General features: G+C 33.4%; 1 protein-coding gene across 1 annotated transcript in view; it reads left to right on the forward strand.

The window, feature by feature from the left end:
• LOC115878060 (paired box protein Pax-2-B-like) overlaps window positions 1-12,569 on the forward strand; it is a 94,985-nt gene extending 82,416 nt beyond the window's left edge. The window contains exons 5-10 of the mRNA XM_030894414.1: window positions 1,958-2,043; window positions 5,429-5,642; window positions 5,991-6,089; window positions 8,221-8,424; window positions 10,468-10,575; window positions 11,837-12,569. Of these exons, the coding sequence (XP_030750274.1) occupies window positions 1,958-2,043; window positions 5,429-5,642; window positions 5,991-6,089; window positions 8,221-8,424; window positions 10,468-10,575; window positions 11,837-12,045 (920 nt within the window). The 3' untranslated portion in view covers window positions 12,046-12,569. The remainder of the gene's footprint in view (window positions 1-1,957; window positions 2,044-5,428; window positions 5,643-5,990; window positions 6,090-8,220; window positions 8,425-10,467; window positions 10,576-11,836) is intronic.
• The last annotated feature ends 12,860 nt before the right edge of the window (window positions 12,570-25,429 follow it).

Raw genomic sequence — 25,429 nt, forward strand, 5'->3', positions numbered from 1 at the left:
TCACCAAAATATCACCATTCGGGTTCCCTCGTATAATTGACAGATGGAAACTTTCATTTTTAATTTAGAAAGAGATACTAAAAAGTCAAATAATTTGACAAATAATTAATTACAAATTGCTTAAAACTCATGAAAATCGGTCCACCAGAATACAATATATAAAACTTTAAATTATGTACTTCAAATTTTTCGTGCCGGTGAGTGTATGTCAATATATCAATAAATGTTATTAGTTATTAAAGTTATCAAAACATACATTTTTAAAGAAAATGGAAAAGTTTTAAAAGTAATTTATAAACACAAATGATAACCGAGATACGAAGGGGGTCAAAAAATGCACAATTTTTAAATTGTATTTTAGAAACCAGGAAGGCTAGGGCAAATCTGTGTGTAGCATCTTTTGTTTTATAAAGGAGTAGTACAGTGAAGTCATTGCAGGTAAAATTAGAGCAGGATACCTGCGGGAAGAGAATAGAACTCGTGTCTTAAAGATCTTCGTCATTGGTTTGGATGAACATCGTTTGAAATTTTCAGGTTTAGTTTCACGCAACATGTTAAAAATAAAAAAATTATTACTGTATGCGCTATTATTTGATCATCGTTTGTTATATTCAATTACAATTTAATATGTGTTTGGGTTCCTTTTACTATGGTCCAACTCGATAGTCTCGTGGCAGGCTTGCCTCAAAAGTTGGATAGAATATGTCTCGCTCTTGCCTAGCTATCGCTTCGCTCTCGTCTCGTCAGGTCTGGACGCATCTTTTGCTATCCGTTCTTTGTCGACGTTGTGTTTTTCGACGACTGTGTTTTTCGAGGGTCGATTAAATAAATTTCGTGGCACAATCTGGATGCATTTGTGGTAAACTCGCTCGACTGCGAGATATCGGTACATGCTATACATAGCTTGCTTGGCTTGTAGTAGTCGTCTCTCAAAAATTGTATGGAAGTAATCTCGCTCTCGTCTCGCGCTCACCTCTTCAGGTCTGTACGCACCTTTAGCCAATTGGATCTCCAACCTCAGAAGAAAGACGATAACCTAAGAAGAAGAGTTATAAATTCTCGACATTCGTTCTCGTAGAAAGTTCTCTAAAATTAAATTATCGAACATGTTATAGCACTACGACCAGATGTGTATCGTCGATTTAAGGTATGCGCCGGTCGAAAACTCCCTTCGGAACAGTCAGTTTGACGTGGCGGGGAAGTCAAAATGGGCAGCGCGGGCCTGACAATGGGCCCCGGAGAGAGTCGATTTATTCTAAATGGGCGCCCCTTCGAACGGGGACCAGTCAATATAATCGCAATAACGGTCCGGACCCGACCAACACATACACACGCAGCGGAGCCGTTGAGATAAATCATTGGAAAAAGTGTAGGAAAAGAAAATAAAGTCGCTCGCCGGACGATAATTGAGTTTTCAATAGGGAAAGCCCTATTTTTAACCCTTGCGGAGATACCTATATAGTTTATTTTCATATTCCTGGATAAATTTAAAATATAGAACGTGTAAATAAAGTTCTAGAAATAAAGTATATTACCCAATGGCAGATCAAAATTAATTCTTTAAACATTTTAGTTAAGAAGATAACAGTTTTAACATTTTATTTTGTCTGTTCTGTAACAGACTATATTTTTTAAGCTAAAATCGCAGCCTATTCGTAACCAGTCTGCCGACTTATAATAATTTGGGTTTAGTGATTACTTGGTCTAACACTTTGTGTGTCCTTACGGAAAAGAATGAAAATGATATGTTAAAAAATAATTAAATACGGAAACAGAACAAATCCTGTCCATGTAGAAAAATATTAGGCGGTAATTAAATGTAAATAATCGGTGTTATTTCTGACGATACGTCAGTTGTAAATTGTTTTATATTTACAAGTTAATCAATCGTTATTTACAGTGGACCTTTTTTATGTATAGTTTGACTTTTTAACTAACTATTCTTTCTTTTCTGCAGACGAAAATAGAGATATCAATGGCCATCCTGACGATGATATCAAAAGACAAAGAACACAGTACAACGGAGATCCCCTATATTCCAACGTAAGTAAAGTTTCCCATACTGAAAAGACAAGAATCGTAATATTTGTGCACTTTTACAAAGTTGTTTCTAAAGTACTATCTCACAATGCGCTAAATAGAGTAAATTAATGTAGTTTTATGACACTAAGAGTATTAGAAGTCCTTAATGTTCCTTTTGTACTTGAATTAAAACTGATTTTTTTATATGGAGCAACCAACAATGGTTGAAATAGTTGGCTATCTGATTTTGCTTTTTTGGTTGACAATAAATTTAAGAAATTCAGTTATTTGCCAGGTGTTAACAGTAGCATGTGGCCGTCCGTAGCTCCAGCGTTAGGGTGTCGATCTGCGGAGCGGAAGGTACTGGGTTCGATCCCCAGCCAGTACGGTCCCTTTATTTATTTAAATAAAAATATTTATTTATCTAAATAGAGCGACCAACGAGCCGCCACCTCAAGGAAGGCAATGGCAAACCACCTTGAGTATATTTGCCTTGTACAGCCTCTCAAATAGTGCCGTTCGGATTCGGTAATAAACTGTAGGTCCCGTGTACTTGTGAAACACTGATGACACACATCACAAGTACATGCGAGAGGTAGCCGACGCTCTATATACATAGATTATGGCACTGTAAGAAGAAGAACAGTAGCATCAAAACAAACCAAAAATAAAATAATATAGTTTTAAAAGCCGGGATGAAAATTATTAAGACGTGATATAGTATACTGTAAGTATACTATATTTATGTATATAGAACACTATAGTTGTACATATTGAAGAATAGTATTTCTTTACATTGAAAAATATGCGGATTTCACAAATAATAAAGTCAGTTGTTTTAGCATCAATACCAAACGCTAATCCCAAAATTCTCTGACACTGTATTGCTAACTATTTCAATCATTGTTATTAATAGTGTATAAAAAGCTCCGTATTAATAGTGTATAAAATATTTTATATTAAAAAAAAATAATTTAAGCGATGAAGAAAATATCAGTATTAGAAATTATAACGAGATCAGATCAAGACACATATTAAAAATAAATTATAAATGTCACATAAAACAAAATTTATCTCCTAATCAAATTACAGACTGTGAGCTTATAAATTAAATCGGTTTTATGGTCATTTTTCAGGAAATCAAATCAAGATTACCCTAATAACGATAAATAAAAAAGAAAACTATGTTCCGCGAAGCGTGGACACGCAGATACATGATCCTACGTTGCCTGTTGTGTAGAAAGTCGAGAATGTATTTAATTGAATTTGATCTGTCTCGGAACAGTATTTGAATCTAGATCGGTCGAACAATATCTCGAAAAGCGTTTTGCGTGTTCCCTTTACGCCTACTTTACACGAAGTAATAAGTGTTTATTTAAAACACTTTGTGTATTTTTATTTTTAAAGAGTAACTTTTACATTTATCAGCGAGTACGTATGATAATGCAAAAAGCTTAAACATACAAATAGCTCCAAATCAGGTTTTGCATTTGAGGTTTTTACCCCCCTTAAACATATTTTACATATACTTAAACACATCTTTATATACCTGATTTCAATCCAGAAAATAAGTTATTACAGTAATAAGTACTGTTTTTATTTACCGGACTTGGCCTGTAATTTTTTTACTGGATTGAAATTCTAAAATTTTAATCTTCACCAAGATTCCTATTCACTCTGAGAATAAACCTCCAATTAGTATTTTATTCTGATTTTATTTATGCAGGGTGAGTCTTACATAAGTGCAAAAATTTTCGGGGCTGGTAGATCTTGAAAAAAGGGACATATTTTCTCTTTACCGTTTTTTAATTAAGTCTAAAATTTTAAAGAACTTAAGCTTACATTTTTTAAACCTCTATTTTTCGGTCTTTTCTTTCTTGTAAATTTAATCTACTGCCTAATAGTATAAACCTACTGCCTAAAAGTTAAAAAAACATTTTTTTAAATAACAAATTTTTATTTTTGTCCCAAAAAAAATCTTTGACGTGTTTCTGGGGTTGGCAACTGGGCCCTATAACTTTTTTATTTTTTCAGATAAAAAAAAACGGGATTTGGTACGTTAGTATATGACATAAATTAGGATTGATTGACACATTCAATTGTTTTCGGTCACTTCCGGTTTCACCGGAAATGACTACAACTTTTGATTTTTAAATGGCAGCCTCCGTATTTTTTTTTACTTTACTTCATATAAAATGACACTCTGAATAGAATGACATATCATATGTCAACGTTTGACATTTTCCCATATGGTTTATTTGAAATTGTAAATGCGGTTCATAATGACAATTTGACTCGAAATACCAAGTGTGTGGTATCAGATTATTCGTAAAAAATGCCTTTTCCAAATATGCTTATGAGCCACCCTTGTTCCACTTTAAAAATACGATTTGGGCCTCTTTTAACCGGCCAGGACAAGACAGTAAACACATTAGACGATCAAATCTATTTTTCCAAGGCTCCTTGACTAAAATTAGCGTTTTTAACACAGCCAGGGCACTCTAGATTGAAATTTAAAATACAATTTGTTTTTGAGCGAATATGTCAAAAGTCTGTTTGTCATTTTCTATCGAATAAAGTAAAAAAATACCGAGGGTGCCATTTAAAAATCAAAAGTTGTAGCCATTTCCGGTGAAACAGGAAGTGACCGAAAACAATTGAATACGTCAATCAATTCCAATTTATGTCATATACTACCGTATGATCGAAAAAAAAACGGAGTCCAGTTGGCTTGGAAATGAACATCGATAACATTTTCCATATAATTTTACATATAAAATGACAGCGATCTTCATTTCATAGCCAACTGGACTCCGTTTTTTTTTCGATCATACGGTAATATACCAAATCTCGTTTTTTTTATCTGAAAAAATAAAAAAGTTATGGGGTGAGCCACTTTTGTGACGCACCCGGTATATCACCCCTAAAAATATTGGCACTAATTTAAGACTTACCATGTATTATAGGTACACTAAAGTTTGTTAAAGTTGTTTTTAGTATCAACTGCCGTGGTAGCCCCTAACTTCTTTTGGAATCAAATTTTCAGTACTTATTATTTTCAGGACTTTTTTTACATGAGTAAATTCAAAGTAAATAAAACAAGAACAGTTAAATTGCGTTAATATTCCAAGGCATTCTACACGATATTCAAATGTTATGTCGATACTGACAATGTTTTCACCAGTAAACACAATAGTACCAACACATACATAAAGGGATTAAACAGTACTCAATTATTTAAAAACATAGGTTTCAAACTCACTAAAATTATATACTTAATATACAGTATTATATACTTAACAGTATACCTTGATATTATACATACATAAATTTGTATACTTAATAAAATGTTGTATCTGATAAAGATTTTGCTTCTTTTATTTTAATTGTTCTATTCGTATTCTAGCTCTGGTCGAGTAAATGGTCGATCAAGGAGGAACACAAACTCCTGAGCGAACTGGGTGGTGCGGGCACCACCACAGGACAAACGGGAGGGTACTACGATCCCCATGGAGGCTTCTCCGGAGCCACATCTGCGGCGGATCTCTACGACACAATCAACACCATGAGCCAAGCCAACAGCCAAAACCTGTACACACCCCCGTTGGCTGGATCCCTAGGTAAGAGGAAATTTTTTGAAAGCAAAACTATATCGTTTGGTCAAAATGTTTATATGTATTAAGGTATTTACAAAATTGTTTATTCTGGCTTTAGATCTACTTTAATGTTAATTATTTCCCTTTAGAAGGTATCTTAGTGTTCAGAATACTGTACTACCTAGTATTCTATTTTTAATGACAGTTAAAAATAATATAAATTAATTTCATATTTTTTTGACTACACTAACTCTCTGAAACATTTTGATCGAACGATTTTTGGGACCTTTATTTTATCTAATAATCCTGGTGGTGGTGAAATAAAACAATAAATTTGTGTTTTAAACGAGAATATCTTGGATTTTACGCTAGGTTCGAATTCTATACAACCGTTAGCGCCTATAACAATGCATGAAATGAAAATAGAGACTACAAGAATCATCGATCCTTCAATATCACCTTACCATTCAGGTAAACAGCTTTAAAATCACCTCTTTATACAACTTTAAAGTAATGTTAAAAAACCAAAGACAAATAAAGCAATTTTTAGAGCATATTTCTAAGAAATACTGAAGATTTATAACCTTTTAAGTGTTTAGAGGTTACTCTTTTGTAGACTAAGATATTTTGCAAACAATTCAAAGACGGTCTACTACAGACTTCTCTAAAACAATCAATGAAAACAAGAAATAATAATTAAACCTTAGATCTTGAAGATTATTATTGTTATTTAATTTTTCTTTTTGATCACACCATTATTCTAAAAATTTTACAAGTACAACGAGCGATTATTAAAATACTAAACGAATAGTAAAATTGACTAACTACGGTCTAACTAACAAATAATTATTAAAAAATTACTCATAAAATACTAAAAACAGCTCAGTAGAATACAAAAGCTGGTTATATCAGTCTATAAGTTCAAAAAAAAAACACAAAAAAATAGAACACTAAACTAATCTCGTAAAACCTAGAAATTCGGAACAATAATAGGACAATAAACAAAATTAAACTCAAACAAATTAGAAGTTTTTAGCTATTATTATTGATTACTTATTGATTTCCCTTGTAGAAATAAGCGAGACAAATTTTTGGATGCGCATTGGCAATTTTTGAATGCTTTAGAAGCATTTTTCGCATTTTATTTTGTTTGTTTTTTATTATTTCTTTAAAATTTGCTTTACTTGTAAAATTTGTCTCTTTCTTAACTCTCTTATTAGAATCAGTATTCTGCTTAAGTTAATTCAACTAAACTCACACAGAGAAGTCGATACTATGGTGAAAGTAATTATAATATTATGGTGGTATTCTACAATCAATGGTGAAGGTAATTATAATATTAGCTGTAGTTAGCAAATAGATTTTAGAAAAATTCTTAAATTAGATAGATCTTTTACAGGCTTACAAACGCATGTAGCTATAAGTAGTGGGAAAAGTATTATTGAAAATGCTTGTTAGTTTTATAAATTCGTTTTATATATGAGCGTAATCAAATTGCATGTGTTAGAGTTATTCATTCAGTAGTAATAATTCCCATGTTTGTAGGTTTTTAATTCTATTGTGTTTGGTCTATTGCATCACTTGGCATTGACTAAGCCTAATTATGCTTTCTATTGAATCTGGGTGTATCTGTTTTGTATCTTATCTTGCCCTTCGTCGGTTCTCAGCCTTTATTTTGAATTATTTATTGTCGAACTAAACGTTCGACTTTATATTTAATCTACTATCTTTTAAAAAGATGAGATGATTTAAGTTTTCAGATGTTTTATAATTTCTTATTTTCATATGGTATCATGGATTTTTCTTAATTTTTTTATCTACAATTTGATTTATATCCATTCGTTCAGAAAGATATTGTTTGTTATCCATTCTTTTGCTTAAGTGTATGAAATTTAACAATTTTTACCACAAACACGTAAAAAAGTCAGAAAAACAAAGGATTATTTGCTAATAAACCTTTGTTTTTAATAGCTAATAATAATTCTTGTTTCCATTTATTTATTTCTGTGTTCAATAAAATCGATAGATATAAAACTTTAAATAAAAAAGTAGCAAAAAGTTTCTATAATTTAAGGAAATAAATAAATTATATAATATTATAATTATATACAGGGTGAGTCTTAAATAAGTGCAAATATTTTTAGGGGTAGTATATTTCAACCCAAGAAACACGATTATGAGGATTTTTTTGGGATTTTTTTTAGTTTTTAGTTAAAAAACATAATATCTTGATAATATGGAAACATAGGTAGTTGATTAAATTTACAAGAAATAAAACCCACAAAAGATTCAATGGTTCTCAAAATTTAAGCAAGAAATCATTTTTTTATCGCAGCCCTGAAAATATTTGCACTTATTTAAGACTCACCCTGTATAGTCTTCGCTAATATATAATTTTTGTTAAATAAGTGGCAACCTATAATTTTTCTGTTTACACCCTGTTTGTATATTGTCGGTCTATATTATTTAATTCATATTTTTACTAACATAGATTTCTAAAGCTTTTTAGGGCATATGAAAGCATGCATTAATAATATTTTACTATTTTCGTTTTATTTTGTTGTTTTTGCATGTATTTTTATTTTTATTTCTATTAATCCAGCAACAGAGAACAATTCTCCGTACAACATGAACACGGTGGAAAATTCATCTCCGTCACTGCCTTTGGCACTTCCAGCCGAACCGTCCAGCCAATCGGGATCGCCAGATCCGGCAGCCTTGACAGTACTGCAGCCAACCGCGACGGGACAAGTGGCAACGCAACATTACAGTACGATGTTGCCAAGTTTTGCCGGGTATTCGTCAGGTAAGTTTTGAGAACTCAAATCCCCAGGATCTCATTGAAATAAGGATCCGTTATTACTATGTAAGAACAACACATAAAGAAGAATCTCCTAGAAATGAATATGATTATAGGTAAAATGCATACGTGTTTGATGGTTATTTTTTTCTTTGCATGAGGCATGAGTTATTTTTTGATGTGAATTGTTCAAATTAAATCACCACCACCAATATTCAATTCGAAAAATATATAAAATAAAACATGAAAGGTACATAAGAAATATGTGTTATCAACAGTCATTTTAATTTTTTGTTTTTTAATAATAATATCGTCTTTACACAGAGTGAGTCTTAAATAAGTGCAAATATTTTTAAGGGTGGTTCATTTAGATCCCAGAAAAACCTCTATGAAGTTTTTATCGCGAAAAGTTTTTATTAAAAATTTGTATTTTTTTTTTAATATTTAGTTAAACGTTAATAACGTAATATCTTTATAATATGGCAACATAGGTAGTAGATTAAATTTATAAGAAAGAAACCTCAGAAAAGATTAAGAGGTTCTAAAAATGTAAGCGAAAAATATTTTTTTTTTGGAAATTTTCAAAGTAAAATATCTGGGTTATTTTGAACTTAATTTGAAAAACGGTAAAGAGAAAATATATTTCTTTATCGATACTTACCAGCCCTGACTATTAAGACTCACTCTGTAATTAGTGAGTACCGTGTAGTACATTAAGGTGTGCTTCCACTGGCGAAGTTTAGTGGCGCTATTCTTACACTTAAACAACGAAAGTTCTAAATCAAAAGATAAAAGTTAAAGCTTGCTAAAGGTCTATTCACACATGTCAGTCATATCTTAAGGTTTGCATCCGTCATGCGTCGTCTCTCATTGATTTTGTATAATTTTATTGGATTATTTCGACGCATGACGGATACGTATATAACCTCACCTTTAGTTTCGTTCCGTCAGGCTGTCTCAGTTACTTTAAATAAAAAGATTAAGCATCATATCATCAAGGTAGGGCGCGATAGGGGATTAATATGGCTGACGTAAATTCCAGTTTATTAGTGCGGTTCTAATTTTATTTAAAATTTATAAAAATATAATGTAAGGTAGACTCAATAATTGTCAAGAATTGTTATTAGTTAATAAAATTGTTAAAAAAATAAATAAAGTAAAAGCGAAAATGCAGGAAAAAACATATAATTAGTTAATTCTAACTGAATTTCTCATAATTGATTGAGTTACTACCCGTAAGGTATATTGTATACTTAGTTACTTAGATTTTTGACCGATATAATATCCTTTACTACCTACTAGAGATGAGCAACAAATCGCAAATTGCGATTCAATCGCAGCGATTTTAAAATCACAATCGCAACCTGCGATCGGCTTTCAGAGGAAACTGTGACTATGATTTTTTCTATTTGTGAGTTTCAATTTAGGCAACCATTACTATAGTGGAGAGTTGCGATTTTGCTGTCATTGTGATTTTGTAAACTAAGACCGTGCGCGTGATAACCTTCTATCTGCGAGTTAGAATTTTTAGGAGTTGCGATTTGCGATTTTGTTGCGAATGTAATTGGTCCATTGAAGCATTTTATAGTAAACGGCGATTGATTTTTTCTCTGATTTTATTTATTTATATAATATACCGGGTGTTTCTTAAAAGTGGTTATATATAACTTTTGTATTTTTTTGTGATAAAAAACGAGATTTGGTATGTTAGCATATGACATAAATTAGGATTGATTAACGTATTCGCACGTGTAATTTTTAATCAAGATGCCTTGTAAAAATAGATTCGATCGTTAATTGTTTTTCGTGTCTCCTGGTCAGTTAAAAGATGCCCAAATCGTATTTTTTTCCATTTTTATTTAAAGAATATATATGAATAGCCATCACTTATAGTGACTGAATGAGACTGAGACGGTACGGTAAAGGAACTGAGACTGGTATGTGTAAATAGACCTTATATTATGTGCGACAAAATAAAATGCTATCAATATATTTGGAGGGATTTAAGGAAAAAATTTAATACAAAAATATTCTGTTTTTATCTAACAGGTACTACAGTAGTTCCTGGATCGGACTATGCATATAGTACAGCCTACAGCCAGTACGGAGCGGCCTACGGAACCTACGGATATGGTACAGCGTCCAGCGGGTTACTCAGTAAGTAAACAGTGAGTATTGTATGTCTAGAAAATAACGAGTTTATATTAAATTCAAAGTTATCATGGTAAAGAATTTAAAATTATATTCTCAAATATTATTGATATAATTTGTATAAAATTATTGCTTTGTGTCAGCTACTAACTGCTAGTACGGAGCAGTCAACAATGATTGAAATATAGTTGGCAATACTGTGTTAGAGAGTAAAATTTTCTATTTTTTTTTGTTCAAAGTATCTCTAAAAATGTTATATTTGATACACGTCTTCCACGCATCAAAGTGTTTTATTTCTTAATTTCCTTCCCGCCGATGCAGAAATGATTTCCACACAATAGTCACCGCATCAGATTTTCAGTATCAAGTTTCCTAAAGATATCTATAATAAAACCAGAGTAAATATGAAAAGCCGTTTTTTTTAGAAAATTTTACAGCTCTGTATCTCAGAAATTAAGATGTTTAGGACATACATTCATTTGAAGTTTTCTAAATATGAATGTTACTTTGTTTTGTCTATTTTAATAAAGCTCTTTTCTCATTTTTTTATATGTAAATGTATTTTTATAAAGTATTTCGTTAGATTAGATTTCTAATTCTGATAGTCAATCCCGGGATTATAGATTCTAATACTGGGATTTCAAAACGGGATCCCAAGCCCGAAAATTGGAAACTCTATTTCATACCTTTTCATTTCAAATTTTCAAATCAGAATAGTCAATGGGCTCTTTCACAAAAAATAAAATACCCAATTCAAGGACAAAATCTGAAATAGAAGTTGACGTGCAAGTTGAATAATAAATTTGAGGTTAAATTTTTTGATTACTCCGTTTGTGACAGCTTGTAATCAAATTTTAAGTTTTAAATTGTTATTTTTTGATAATTTGTTCCATCATGGTCGTACCAGAACCTGGATTCGAAAAAGCGTCATCTGCTAACCTTCCTAAAGTTGACGCCGAAATGGTTAAATTTTAAATGGGTCAGCATGGTAGACTGGCGCTGTTGCCGCTTTTCAACATGCCAGGTGTGACGTATTAAAAATACATTTCTGATTTTTATTCTGGGTTTTTTTGTTTTTATTTATTTTCTTATGAACGACTTCAAGTTTTTCGAAAGTGAGATAGCGAATTCCAAAATATAGTGACAGAGCCCATTATTTCAATCATTGTTGGTCGGTCCGTATAACTAGACCAATGTATCGGTTAAAAATTATAGAATACTGTATGAAATACGCCCACAAATCAATAATCGCATTTTTTAATTTCAGATTCGGCTTATTACTACACTAACAACGACTTGCCTGCCACGTCGCACGCCACTGGAACGATCGTGGTTAATTCCGCCGATCAGAACAGCCGCAGCCCTCTAGCGGCCACTAGGGCGAACTCGCTCGCATCGGCCAACTCGCCCACAGAGAGCGGGAGCGCCTGCCTGAAAACAGAAAACATTTTCGCTCACGAACTGAACTTGGGATAAAATAATGGAAAACAGAAGAAACAAAGAGAAAATTATATTGGGTCCAATTCAATACCGTACAGAAATAGTCCAGTAACTTTAGATTTTTTCCAAAAAAAATCAGTGGTTTGAAACTTTTCAGCTTGTTTTAATCTTTAATACTTGACAAGTTGGTGAAGGATTCATGGTTTTGTCTGTAATTTTGTTGTATTTTATTAACCTGACAAATTAATTAATTGACAAAAAAATATTTTTCACAATAAAAATAACAAATAAGTTTTAAATTAATTAACGTTTGGGTTTATATTTAGTTGATGTCCTCTGCCCTTTTTAAAGAGTAAAATTGTGCCCAATTAACTTATTTCGACTGCAAAACTACGTAATAGATCTATGTCTACGGAATATTGGAACACCCTGTATAATACATAAATATTTCATGTTTCTAGACTAAAAACTCAAGTGTTCAAAAATTTCAAATTTTATACAGCTATACCGGATGCGTCTCAAAAGTGGCTCACCCCTATAACTTTTTTTTCAGTTAAAAAAACTGGATTTGGTACTTTAGTATATGGCATATATTAGGATTGATTGACGTGTTTCTGCCACTTCCTGTTTCACCGGAAATGACTACAACTTTTGATTTTTAAATAGCACTCTCTGTATATTTCTACTTTATTTGATAGAAAATGACACTCTGAATAGAATGACATATCATTTGTCAACTTTTCACATTTTCGCAGATGGTTTATATGAAACTGTAGCATACGGTTCATAACGACAATTTGACTCGAAATACCTAATGTGTGATACCAAATTATTCATAAAAAAATGGTTTTTCCAAATATGCTAATGAGCCACCCTTGTTCCATTTGAAAAAAATGAGGTATAATTCGTATTTTTAGACTTAAGCATCTTTTAACCAGCCAAAACAAGACTCGAAAAACATTAGACGGTCAATTCTATTTTTGCAAGGCTCCTTTATTAAAAATTAGTATTTCTGAAACAGCCGCGACACTCTAGATTGGAATTTAAAATACAATTTCTTTTTAAGCAAAAATGTCAAAAGTTGACATATGATATGTCATATTTAGAGTGGCATTTTCTATCGAATAAAATAGAAAAAATATACTGAGGGTGCCATTTAAAAATCAAAAGTTGTAGTCATTTCAGGTGAAACAGGAAGTATCCAATAACAATTGAATACGTCAATCAATCCCGAGATCAATCCTAACTTATGTCATGTACTAACATACCAAATCTCGTATTATTATCTTAAAAAATAAAAAAGTTATAGGGGTGAGCCACTTTTGAGACGCACCCGGTAATACCTGGTATAAGATTTGCAGAAAAATTAATTTCCTCCTGTGAAAAAAAAATTGAAATTACGCTCACAAATTTTAAAAAAAAATCTAAGATGGTGGTTATAACAAATACTGACAAAGATATTGTCAAGGTGTATGTGGCGCCATCTGTCGGAGAAGCGAGCAACTAAAACCGCAACGTGTCCAGAAACCTGAAGACATTATTTTGTTGTAGCGCCATCTCTTAATCAAGTCGACAAGTAAGCGAAGCAGACAATAGAATGTACTAGTAGATGGCGGTGTGTTATAAGTTAGTAATTGTGTATAAAGTGAGAAAATAAATTCGTTAAGTATTTTATCGTGAGTTTAAATAGTGGACCCACGGAATCCGTAACAATTGGTGTCGGAAGTGCGATTCAAGAGGATTTTAAGAAGAAATTAAGTGGATTGGAAGATTTTTAGACCGGATTAGAGTATTTTTATGGTTGGTACAAGGGAACAAGCGAAGAAAATGGAGGAAGTAAGCAAACTATTAGGCGATTTTATGGAGAATATGAGAAGGGAGAAAGCAGAAGAACAAGAAAGACTCCGTAAAGAACGAGAAGAAGAGCGAGCCCGATTAGAAACAGAAAAGGAAGAGGAAAAACTACGACGTCAACAAGAACAAGACCGGCTTGAGAACATTTTCGAAGATTTGAAAGTTCAACGACAACAAGACAAACAAGAAGAACAGGACCGGCAAGACAAAATTTTCGAAGATTTGAAAATTCAACGACAACAAGACAAACAAGAAGAACAGGACCGGCTTGAGAAAATTCTGGAAGATTTCAAAGTTCAACGAGAGCACGACAAACAAGAAGAACAGGACCGGCTTCAGAAAATTCTTGAAAATCAAGAAATTAGACAAGAACGGTTGGAGAAAATTGTTGAAGATTTAGAAGTGCGTCGCCAGAAAGAAAAATTAGAAGATCAAAACCGATTTAAGAAGAACTTTGAAGAACTGAAAAAAAGGCAAGACATCCACCTTCAAGAAGCCGTAGAAGATCTTGAGGAACGCCTTCAGCAGAAAATGGAAAAATTAGAGATGGACCTACAGAAGACCAAGGTACAAGTAAAGACACCTGGCGTTCATGGAACTGCGAACCTCAAGGCCCCGACCTACGATGGACAAACCACCTGGACGATGTACCACCGCCAGTTTGAAGCAGCCGCCGCTGCCAACGGATGGACTGACCAGGAGAAAGCAGCGGCACTTGTCATCGCGCTGCGTGGCCCTGCCCTGGAACTGTTGCAAACTATTCCTGCAGCCCAACAGCAGGAATACCAAACTTTGGTCGCTGCACTGGACAGAAGATATGGCGACCAACATCGACGCCAACTTTACCAGGCACAGATCAAGACACGCCTGCAGAGGTCCGGAGAGAGTCTGCAGGAATTGAAGCAGACTTACGTCGGCTGGTACACCTAGCGTATCCTGAAGCACCGGAAGGATTTAGGGAGGAACTCGCTGCTCAGTGCTTTATCAGCGGACTGAGGGACAACGAATTACAGAGGGCGCTGCAAATATCCCGATTTTCTACCAGCAGCGAAGCACTGGTCAGGGCGCTGGAAATCGAAGCTGCATTTAGCGCCATCCCTAGACCGAAGATAAGATCGGTAACGGTTGAGGAACAGCCCGGAAGTTCTCACATACGTTTGGAGGAGATGTTTAGTAAACTATGTGAGTTACTAGTGAACAAGAGTAGCAACAACACCCAGACAGAGAGCTATAGAAGATCACAGGACATAAGGTGCTTTAGATGTGGCAGGAATGGCCACATCAAACGGGATTGCCGCGTTCAAATGCGATCCCGTTCACCATCCAGAGAACGTAGGCACCAGGAAAACTAAAATCAGTCAATACTAAGGGGCGAGTATTGACTGGGGAGAACAGAGCCCCCAGGATTTTTTCCATTAGGAGTCTGGGAAGAACCGCTGACAGTTTAGTGATCGACGGGAAGGTCAATGGTAGGAGAATCCGAATGACAGTGGACACTGGCGCTATGGTATCGTTGGTGCGGGCTAACCAGTGCAAGGATTGAAGCTGATGCCTCTGAGAAGAAGAGTGTATTTACGTACAGTTACGGGGGAAATGGCCGTTGTACGGGGAGAGGCTTTCATAGAACTGGAGTTAGGGAATTTGAAGTTTCGGCATAGCGTTTTAGTGGCAGACATTGAAGATGATTTTATCATGGGTATGGATGTGATCAGTCAACATGGTTTTTCGTTCGATCACCATAGAAACATCCTGAAAATCGGAAATGAGGAATTTTCTGTATCTAAAGAGAAGAGACCAGGAAATATGGAAGAAAGATCATCGAAAATTGTGATGATACCTGGTGATACCAAGAAGACTGTGTTCGGGAAACTAGAGAAAACCGCTGGGTGCCGTGTAGGACGGGTACAAATTATCGACAACGACCTAGATCGACGACGAGCTACTTTGGGCAAGAAAATGAAACATCGCGAAAGCACTATCAGAGTAAAGAATTTTAAACTGAGAACTGACGAACAATGGACGACGATACAATTGAGGAAAGATCAAATGGAAGATCCAGACATCGGAGCAATACTACGGCTCAAGGAAGGTAACGGCGAGAGACCACCGTGGCAGGATATTGCGGACAGAGGGCTCGTTTTCAAAGCTCTCTGGGCTCAGTGGAATTCACTGGTGATTGAGAATGGATTGATAAAGCGCACGTGGGAAAGTGCGGATGGCAGGACAGTAACAACTCAGTTACTGGTACCAAGGAAGAAAGTCACCCAGGTATTGGAAGAAATTCACGGTGGTAAAACTGGAGCCCATCTTGGAGTAAACAAGACCTTGAGTAAGCTGAGAGACCGTTTTTACTGGGTGGATTATTGCGAAGATGTTAAGAAATGGTGTCAACGTTGTAAGATTTGCGCAGCTAGACAAAGACCAAGTACTCGATCTGGGGAAGAAATGGAACAGGATAGCGTTGGACTGTCGTTCGAAAGAATCGCTAGGAAGGAAAGATTATTGGACATTCATAAGGCCGTTAGAAGTAAGATTGCGCTAGCCAGTGACCGGATGAAAGCTCATTACGACCTCAGAGCTAATTCTACGGGATTTCAACAGGACGATAGGGTATGGTTGTATAACCCACAGCGCAAGAAAGGAAGGTCCCCAAAGTTAACTCCAGCATGGGAAGGTCCTTATACAGTCATCAAGAGGATAAATGATGTTGTGTACCGGATTCATCGCAGCCCTAGAAGTAAGATGAAAGTAGTTCATCTGGATCGATTGAAGAGATACCAGACAGGAAACCTTGATCGGGACGATCAAATTTGAGAAGGGGCAAATGTCAAGGTGTATGTGGCGCCATCTGTCGGAGAAGCGAGCAACTAAAACCGCAACGTGTCCAGAAACCTGAAGACATTATTTTGTTGTAGCGCCATCTCTTAATCAAGTCGACAAGTAAGCGAAGCAGACAATAGAATGTACTAGTAGATGGCGGACCCGTCCCGATAATTTTAGATTGTTCGCGAAACACTCACCACAGCTATATAAAAGGAGCGCTTACGACAGTTGGACAAGTTTAAAGTTTTTGAAATTTGAATATACCGCGTGGAAATTGAAAATCGGACAATTTGGTGAAGGAATCTTATAAATAGTTAGTTTGTTGTGTGTTATAAGTTAGTAATTGTGTATAAAGTGAGTAAATAAATTCGTTAAGTATTTTATCGTGAGTTTAAATAGTGGACCCACGGAATCCGTAACAATATAATTATTGCTTCATATACTTGTCAAAAGTAAAACAAACAGCTATAATCCACCATTTTCTTTTCAATTTTACGCAAAATTTGATCTAAAGTTACTTGGACTAAAAAAGAATCTAATTTAAATACCGAAGAAAGTTTCGTATTACCAGGAAGAAAAATTTAATAAGGTTTTGCGTTAAAAACATTGAAAAAAATTTAACGAAAAAATAATGTATATGCATGTACAAAGTGAAATTTGAATCGTTGTGTAAAGAATATTTAATTTAAGAAAGTATTTTGTGGAAAAAACAGACTTTTCTCGAACCCGCTCCACTGAAATTAGTTTTAAGTCGTTCTTGTGTTGATGATGTAAAAAGTCCAGTGAGCAGTATTTTGTGTATATTCCCTTAAGTTTAGGCGACTTATCATCTTTGCAAACGTTCAACAGAATTTAGAGAACCTATAATTATTGTAATGTAAAAGAAATTTGGTCTCAGAAGCCTCTCGTTCTCTTCAGCCTGAAAGTATTTATTATTACAGTGTTTTGTTAAATCGTGTATATTTATTTTTTATTTTACTTATAAAGAATAACTTTGTTTTTATTATTATTACTATTATATAGACGATTATATTTTAGTTTAGATAGTCCACACCAAAGATTTCTTAATAATTATTTTTTATATATGTCGTGCACTTTATCATATCAGACTTTCTAAAAAATCCAGATAGATTTTTTAAAAAGTTACGTACCTTCTTCTGTACTTAGTTGTATTATTTTTTTTGAATTTTAATATGCACCCGATCTGGCCCATTAAAACCATTTTTTTTAAATTTGATAATAACAGCGAAAAGCAATTACTTTTTTTCAAAAGAAAAGTGTTAATGAAAAAACTGCTAACTAGTCAAGTCAGAGACACCGTACTTTAATGTTTCTATAGAGACAATACGACAGCTTTTTTTGCAATAACCGTTTCGAACCAGTTCAGAACTTATAAAACAAGTTCTCAAAGTCAAAAATACAGAATAATGTGTTAGCTTCTTCCAATAGTAGTTCAAATAATAAATAGTACAAATTTAACTAGAATAATTCTAAACTGGTTCTGTTATAGTTCAGAACATTAGGGTTTCCATACAATTAATAATATAAAATTTCGGGCAAGTGAGTCTGTCACTGTCATATTAATTCACAGGTAAATTGTATATTCTGTCATTGGTTAGCTGTCGTCTGACAATATTCTTCCCTGACTCGGTAGACTGACGATCAGTTTTTGCTTTAAAGCTGAGGCCGCAGTGCAAGCAAGTTACCTGGAGGGTAGTGGGTATCGAGGCGCCAAGCGACCCTCAAAGTAACCCGCGAGGTATGTTTCCGTAACATGCGATTTTAACCAAACCAGCCGCAGTGCAATCCTCCACCAACTTAAGCCACAAAGCAACTCGCCAAGCGAACCACTTGAGGATCAGTCGTGTTCGATATTTTCAGCCAGGCGTAAAGTAGTTTTGGTCTAAAAATGGAAGAAAAATTCTAATGCACATGCGTTGTTCTGCAAAAATTGCTTCTCTGAAATTTGTAGACGTCCTTTCTAATTTGTCTTGAACTTTATTAAGTAGAAAATCAAACGATTTTACACTCATACGTGCATAATTAAAAAAATTGTCAGGGTAATTTCGCATTTTCTTGTAAACTCGCAAAAATTCTCCATCATGGTCTCTACGCAAGTTATACTCATGCACCCACATCTTATTTTCCATATTTACAAAGTTCACATAAGAATTGTCACAGAGCAGAAGCCTTCTGGCATATTTTGAAAGGGGCATGATACTAAAGACACTCACGGGAGCTACAATTTGCAACTGAACTTGATTAGATTGGTTATTGTTTTAATAATTTTCCGTCCACTACTGCTTACAAGGTATATTTACCCTCTATCCATTAACCTTCACCCTCTACCCGACAAGGTTTCCTCCACCCGTCTGTAGTGCGGGCTTGGCTTGAGAGGTAATTAAAGACAATTAAAAAATTGTTTAGTGCAACTTTTTGTATTTGTGAGCTGTACTAAGATTTGTAGTACATACGTTACAAATGATAAGAAAACTTTGAGCATTTTATTAGTTACTACACTCTTGTGTTTTGGCATCGATAATGCTTAAATTTATTGGCAAAATTAAATATACCTACCACGTTATACAAGGTGGTCCGAACTGTATTCCGGAAACTTTGGCAGCATATTCTGCAGATAAAAATAAGCAAAAAAGTTCCTATAAATATATGTCCTAAAATGCTTAGTTTCGAAAATATAAGGTCTAGAATTTTAATTTTTATTTCGAGTTTTTCCAAAAAATTTCGTCACGTCAATATTTAGATGAAAACTGGTGTCTGGGTGTTTTTTGACATGAGAAATTTGATTCTGAATTACTTCTACTTGTACTACATAGCCACCTACATGTATTTTAACTGTTTTGAAAAGTAATAACTTTTCGTCCGTAAATTTTCGTCTAAATTAGAAAACTGTACTTTAATGTCTTTTGCGCCGTCTGGCGATGAGGAAGAAACTAAATTTGTAGTTCTATAAAATTACCATTGAGTGTCTAGGGCATGACACCAATTTTCATCCAATTATTGATGACGTTACTTCACAAATTATTTGAAAAAAAAAACAAAAATGAAACTTCCACTCCCTGTATCTCCGAAACTAAGCATTTTACGACATACATTTATATGACCTTTTTTTATTATTTTTATCTGCACAATATGCTACCGAAGTTTCCGGAATACAGTTTGGACTACCCTGTATATCGATATTTCCAAACCAATTTACCCGTTGCATATACAATTAGCAAGTGCTAAAATTTATTCAACGGGTCAAGAAAGAGTTCGCAAGATGACAGAAAAAACAATTTAAAGACTGTTCAGTCATCGTTCACCATTACGTCATCATTATTTGTCAAATATGAGTTTTAGGGTGTTTGAGATCAGTTCATATAGTTTAGAAAAAAAATACGTTCCTGTATTATTGATTGAGCGATTTCCAAGCAATTTTTTTTTTAAATTCCTGCCGGACCACTCCGGACTCCGGACACCTTAAAAACCCGAACATATGGAAACCCTAGTTTAGAATCAATGTGGAACCCATAGTTGCGAACAAAGCTATTGTATTTTTTAAAATATCTCAAGTTTAGAAGACAAATAATAATTTAATTGTTATTAGGATTTTGCTATTCTAACAAACAACATAGTATTCAAACGTATAGTATTAATGTGAGTGAAATTTATTATATTTTTTACCATTATTAGACTTAAATGACTTATAGAGATAGTTACCACCACAAAAAATAGCAAAACCCTAATATCTGTAAGTCAGAATATAGAAATATTAAATATTTCTTGAGAAAAAAATTGTATAGATATTTTGTAAACCAACGGTCCTTTTTTGACTTGAGATATTTTAAAACAAACTCGAAAGTATTACTTCTTAATGTTTTAACTTATTTTTCATATTTTTTACTTGAAAATGTGTAATAATATACCAAAGAGGCAACTACCCTTTACCTTAAAGGGTTGTCATTTAAGAATGAAGCACAGTGTCGTTAATTCTATATGTTACCAACGTGATGTTTTATAATTTTTTCTAACCAAGTTTTAAAAAAGATTGACATAAAAGTATTAGTATTAGATATTTTGAGACTGTGCTTTGTTCTCAAGGTATTCGTAACTGTAACTATATTGTATTTAAAAATGTGATAGGCCCGAAACCGTTTAGGCCCTGTAAATCATATATGTACTTGCCCTTATAAAAATAATGACACGTCACAAAAAGAAGAGGTAAAAATAGAGTATTTAAGTAATTTTAAATTTAAAGAAAAAAACCTGTCACATTCACTCATATAATTATAGGCAGTTTATATTTAGAGAAATAAAGTAATTGGAAAATATCTTATAGTTTTATTTGTATTTACTCCACTATTTGTTGAAGTTCAGTTATTCGGTCAAAATACATATTAGTTCTTTCGTAAGTCGTAAGTACTTACGGATAAAAAAAGAGAGATATTTTAGAAAAGAATAAATGTTTAAAATGCATTTAATAAAAAATTTAAAAAAATATATTTTCATTTAATAAAATTTCAGACAAATATAAATAGCCAAACCCCCTTACTGATCAAAATGGGTACAACTTGGGTAGGTACCTATCCAAGCTATACAAACCAGATATAAAGTAAAAAAATGCCAGGTTTCCACTTATACAGAGTGAGTCTTAAATAAGTGCAAATATTTTTATCAGTAGTATATTTCAACCTCAGAAACACGCATACGAAGTTTTTTTCCGCAAAAACAGTTTTTAAAATTTTGAATTTTTTAAAAATTAGTTAAAAACATAATTTCTTGATAATATGGAGACATGTAGAATGTAGACTGTAGAGGGGGCTTAATCACCGCGAAGTTAAAGATCTGTCTTGTCCCCCTTTCTTGAGTTATAACTCATCATACATGGGGATTTCATACTTTAGAGTGGACAGGGTATTTCCCATTCTCCTATGAACAGAAATTTTTCTTGCGAGGAGTGGTTATCTACCTCCTACGAGGGTATACACCATTCAACGGTTAGGTTTGGCCCTCCGTGCCCTTCACAGTCGAGGAGCTTATCTCTGGCTGAGGTGTCCGTGAGGTGAAGGCTGGATGATATGTCTCCATTTTCTCCACCTTTAACTTGGTCTCTCCTTAGACCTGATACCGGTGTTGTCCCGAGTCTATAATAGAGGATAAATCTTTGTTTCTCTTAGCCCTCTTCCCTCTTGATTTGACCCGTCAGTTGATGACTCGCCAACTCGATGTCCTTACATTGAAGTTGTGAGCCTGGATAAGGCTCATCAGGTTGGTGTCTTTCACTTAGCTTTTCGATAGAAAAACCGTGATGGACGCCTCTTTAGAGATGATTTCTCCCTTCACTGTAATCACTCCCGGCACCTGCCAATTATTAACCTTAAGTGCCGTTTCCACCAACAATCCTCAAGAATTGGCGGATCACACATCGGCGGAAGATCACAATTTATGGGCAGCATGCCCACCCGAAAATATATTCCCGTAAGTTGCAGTTGATCGACCATTTTGTGGATCGTTGTGTTGCAATCCAGTTGTTACTACTTCGTCCATATCGAGGGTATACACCCTGGTATACACTGTCCATATCGAGGGATAGGTTAGTTTAGGTTAGGTTAGGGCAGCATGCCCACCCGAAAATATATTCCCGTAAGTTGCAGTTGATCCACCATTTTATGAATCGTTGTGTTGCAATCCACTCACTACTACTTCGTCCATATCGAGGGTATACACATACATATTTGCCGTATACACCCTTCCACGGTTTCCTCCATATATTTAAAAGAAAGAAAATCCAGAAAACATCCAGTTATTCTCAACATTTGAGCTTAATTCCTTTTTTGATTTTTAAAATTTTCAAAGCAAATTAACTCGATTATTTTGGACTTATTTGAAAAAGGGTAAAAAATATGTTTCTTTTATCGAGATCTGAAAATATATGCATTTATTTTTTTTAAGACTCACACTGTATGTTATAAGAAATAACTAAACGAATATCCTATATGACGATTATAAAGTGATTATAGTGTTTCATAAAATTATAAAGATTTTGTTTACCGCAATTTTTATTATCACCCTTTTCTCGAAACTACTCAAAGCACTTTCCAGCTCCCTGTAATGGATAATACAAGAATCTCAATTTTTGATGAAGAGGATATACTATAATATAATCTATAAAATAAACTATACTATAATCCTATATTGCAAGTATATCTGATAATTATACATCATAGTTTACGAATTATCGCTAGTCAAAGTTTTTTAATTTCGACATGCTCACCGACCATCAAAATTCTAAGGTATTTCAAGAAGTCTCACTAACTTCTTGAATTGTATAGAGTTTAGCCTATAATAAAAGAAAAAAAAGCAAAATCGCGCAATTTTATTATTTATTAAACGCAAAATAATGATTATTAAAAATCAAGTGTCTATATAACCGCTAACGGTCACTGATGGCTATCCAGTCAGTACAAAATTGGAAGAAAGGGTTTTTGGTACAACTATTTTTGGTATTTTTTTAATTTTGACTGCTTTAAATGTATTGACCCGTATACGTTTACGATTTTTGTTTTATAATTTTGATTGGCAACTTTATTTCATTATTTATTTGACGATTGGAAAAATTACTTATGTAGGTATATACTGATATGATATTGAAAGATATATTATTCGAGAAAAAAAAACTCTCGAAGGTTCATCCACTACAAAAAGTTGTAAAATTTCATGTAAAACCAAGTCAGTTATTATAGTTAGTGCCTATGAAACCACACATTCAAAAACTCTATTTTTTATTAATTTTTTAATTGATATGAGAATATTTATAGTCACTATTTGGTCTTTTATATGGCCAAACGAAGCATTTTGTATAGAGGTAAATTGTGTCCAATAAACTTATTTTGATTCCAAAAATACGAAGTAGTTCTATGTCCACGGAATTTTGAAACACCCTGTATAAGTATCTTTTTGCATCATCACATTAACTGTCTCCGGTCAATAAATGGTTTCGCTTATGGTTTATGGTTTCTAATTAGATATCTTCAATTTCTTGCCGGTCAGTTGGTTCTAACTGCTTTTTTCAAAATATCCGTTAATATTTAATTTTTAATGCAAAATTATAATATGCTATGTTTTTATTAAAAGCAACACTTTAAAGTACTTATAGAACATATACCGGGTGGTGCATCATCGTTGGAAACATAGGAAATCCCACGCAAATTTTGAACTGTCGAGATATTGGCTCCCCTATTGATTTTATAGCTAAGTCGTAAATAATGTTTTTAAGCTCTACGTTTAGTAAATACACATGCCAAGTTTTAACAATTTTGGAGAAGCCAATTTTGAGTAATTTGGGAAAAACTGAATCGATTTTTTAATTAAAACTGAATAGTTAACAATCAAACACCAGTCAAAACCGACATAACTTTAGTTGTCAGCGTCATTTTCAAACCTAACTTAATTTTAATAAAATTTTAATATTCAGTATTAGTAATAATTTATTGTTAGACACACAAAGAAAAAGTGAGCATGATAAAATGGTACCATGCGGGAAATAGCTTAGACAATGTATCTGTCATGGTTTGGTTAATTTCTCCTGAATAATAAAATTAAATTAGGTACTTTTGACAATGACAAAATCATAGTTTGTGAACCTGACCATTAACTGGTGCTTGATTGTTACCTATTACGGTTTTAATTTAAAAATAGTTGCTATCTTTTTTAAATTACTCAAAATCGGCTTGTCCAAAATTGTTCAAATTTGGCATGTGTATTTACCATACATAAACCTTTAAAAAATCTATTTACGACTTTGCTGTAAAATCAATAGGGGAGCCAATATTTGAACAGTTTAGTTTGAAATTTTGCATGGGATTTCCTATTTTTCCAACAACGATGCACCATCCGGTATGTCAAATTTCAACCAGCTTCGACAAAAAAACAATAATGGACCAAAGTTGCACCATCTGCTTAAGCGGTCAGTAATTGACTACTTTACCTTAGATGTCGTTCAGTCAAGTTATTATCGGTTGGAACTTCAAAGGCCACTGTGAGACCATTTTTTGAATCATCATTTTTGACGATTAAAAAAAAGGAAAAAAATGAACAGTTACATAAATTACCAATTTGAATTTTACTTACAAACCAGAGCGATATCAACATAGATTGTATTAAAAGTTTAATATTGTGATGAAATGCAATTTCACGCTTGCAATAATACCATAAAAAGTTTATATCTTTTTTTAAAACAATCTTAACTGAATGTTTGCTAACACACCTTACTAACACATTTCTTGTGGTAACAAATACTTCATTATTTCACTTTTTTCGTTTTTTTTTTTAATCAGAGAATTTCTAAATTTACCACAACAAGTTAACGTACCTACTGAAAGTATAGTTTACCAAGAAATATTTATTAAAAAACTCGACATACTTTCAATAATATTAATCTACTTTTTTTTGGTTCATTTAAGGCAATTGCGATGATGAAAATAGCCAAGTTTGTTTTATAATTTAGTTTATTTATTTTATCTAACAAATATAACAACAAATTATAACAGACCATAGTACTATGACCTATATAATATAGAAAGCGTACCACTTTTAAATGAAAAGTTATTCACACTAGAAATTAAATTGTATCACACATCGTAATTTCCAATATTATGGATAAAGTAGGGACAGCGATTACCCCATATTTAGTAAATTTGAACTTTTAAAAACATTGTTCCTTGCTTACAAGTAGTATTTTGAA

Source organism: Sitophilus oryzae, unplaced genomic scaffold (genome assembly GCF_002938485.1).
Source record: "Sitophilus oryzae breed Bouriz unplaced genomic scaffold, Soryzae_2.0 scaffold_1500_pilon_pilon, whole genome shotgun sequence".
Classification (NCBI taxonomy): domain Eukaryota; kingdom Metazoa; phylum Arthropoda; class Insecta; order Coleoptera; family Curculionidae; genus Sitophilus; species Sitophilus oryzae.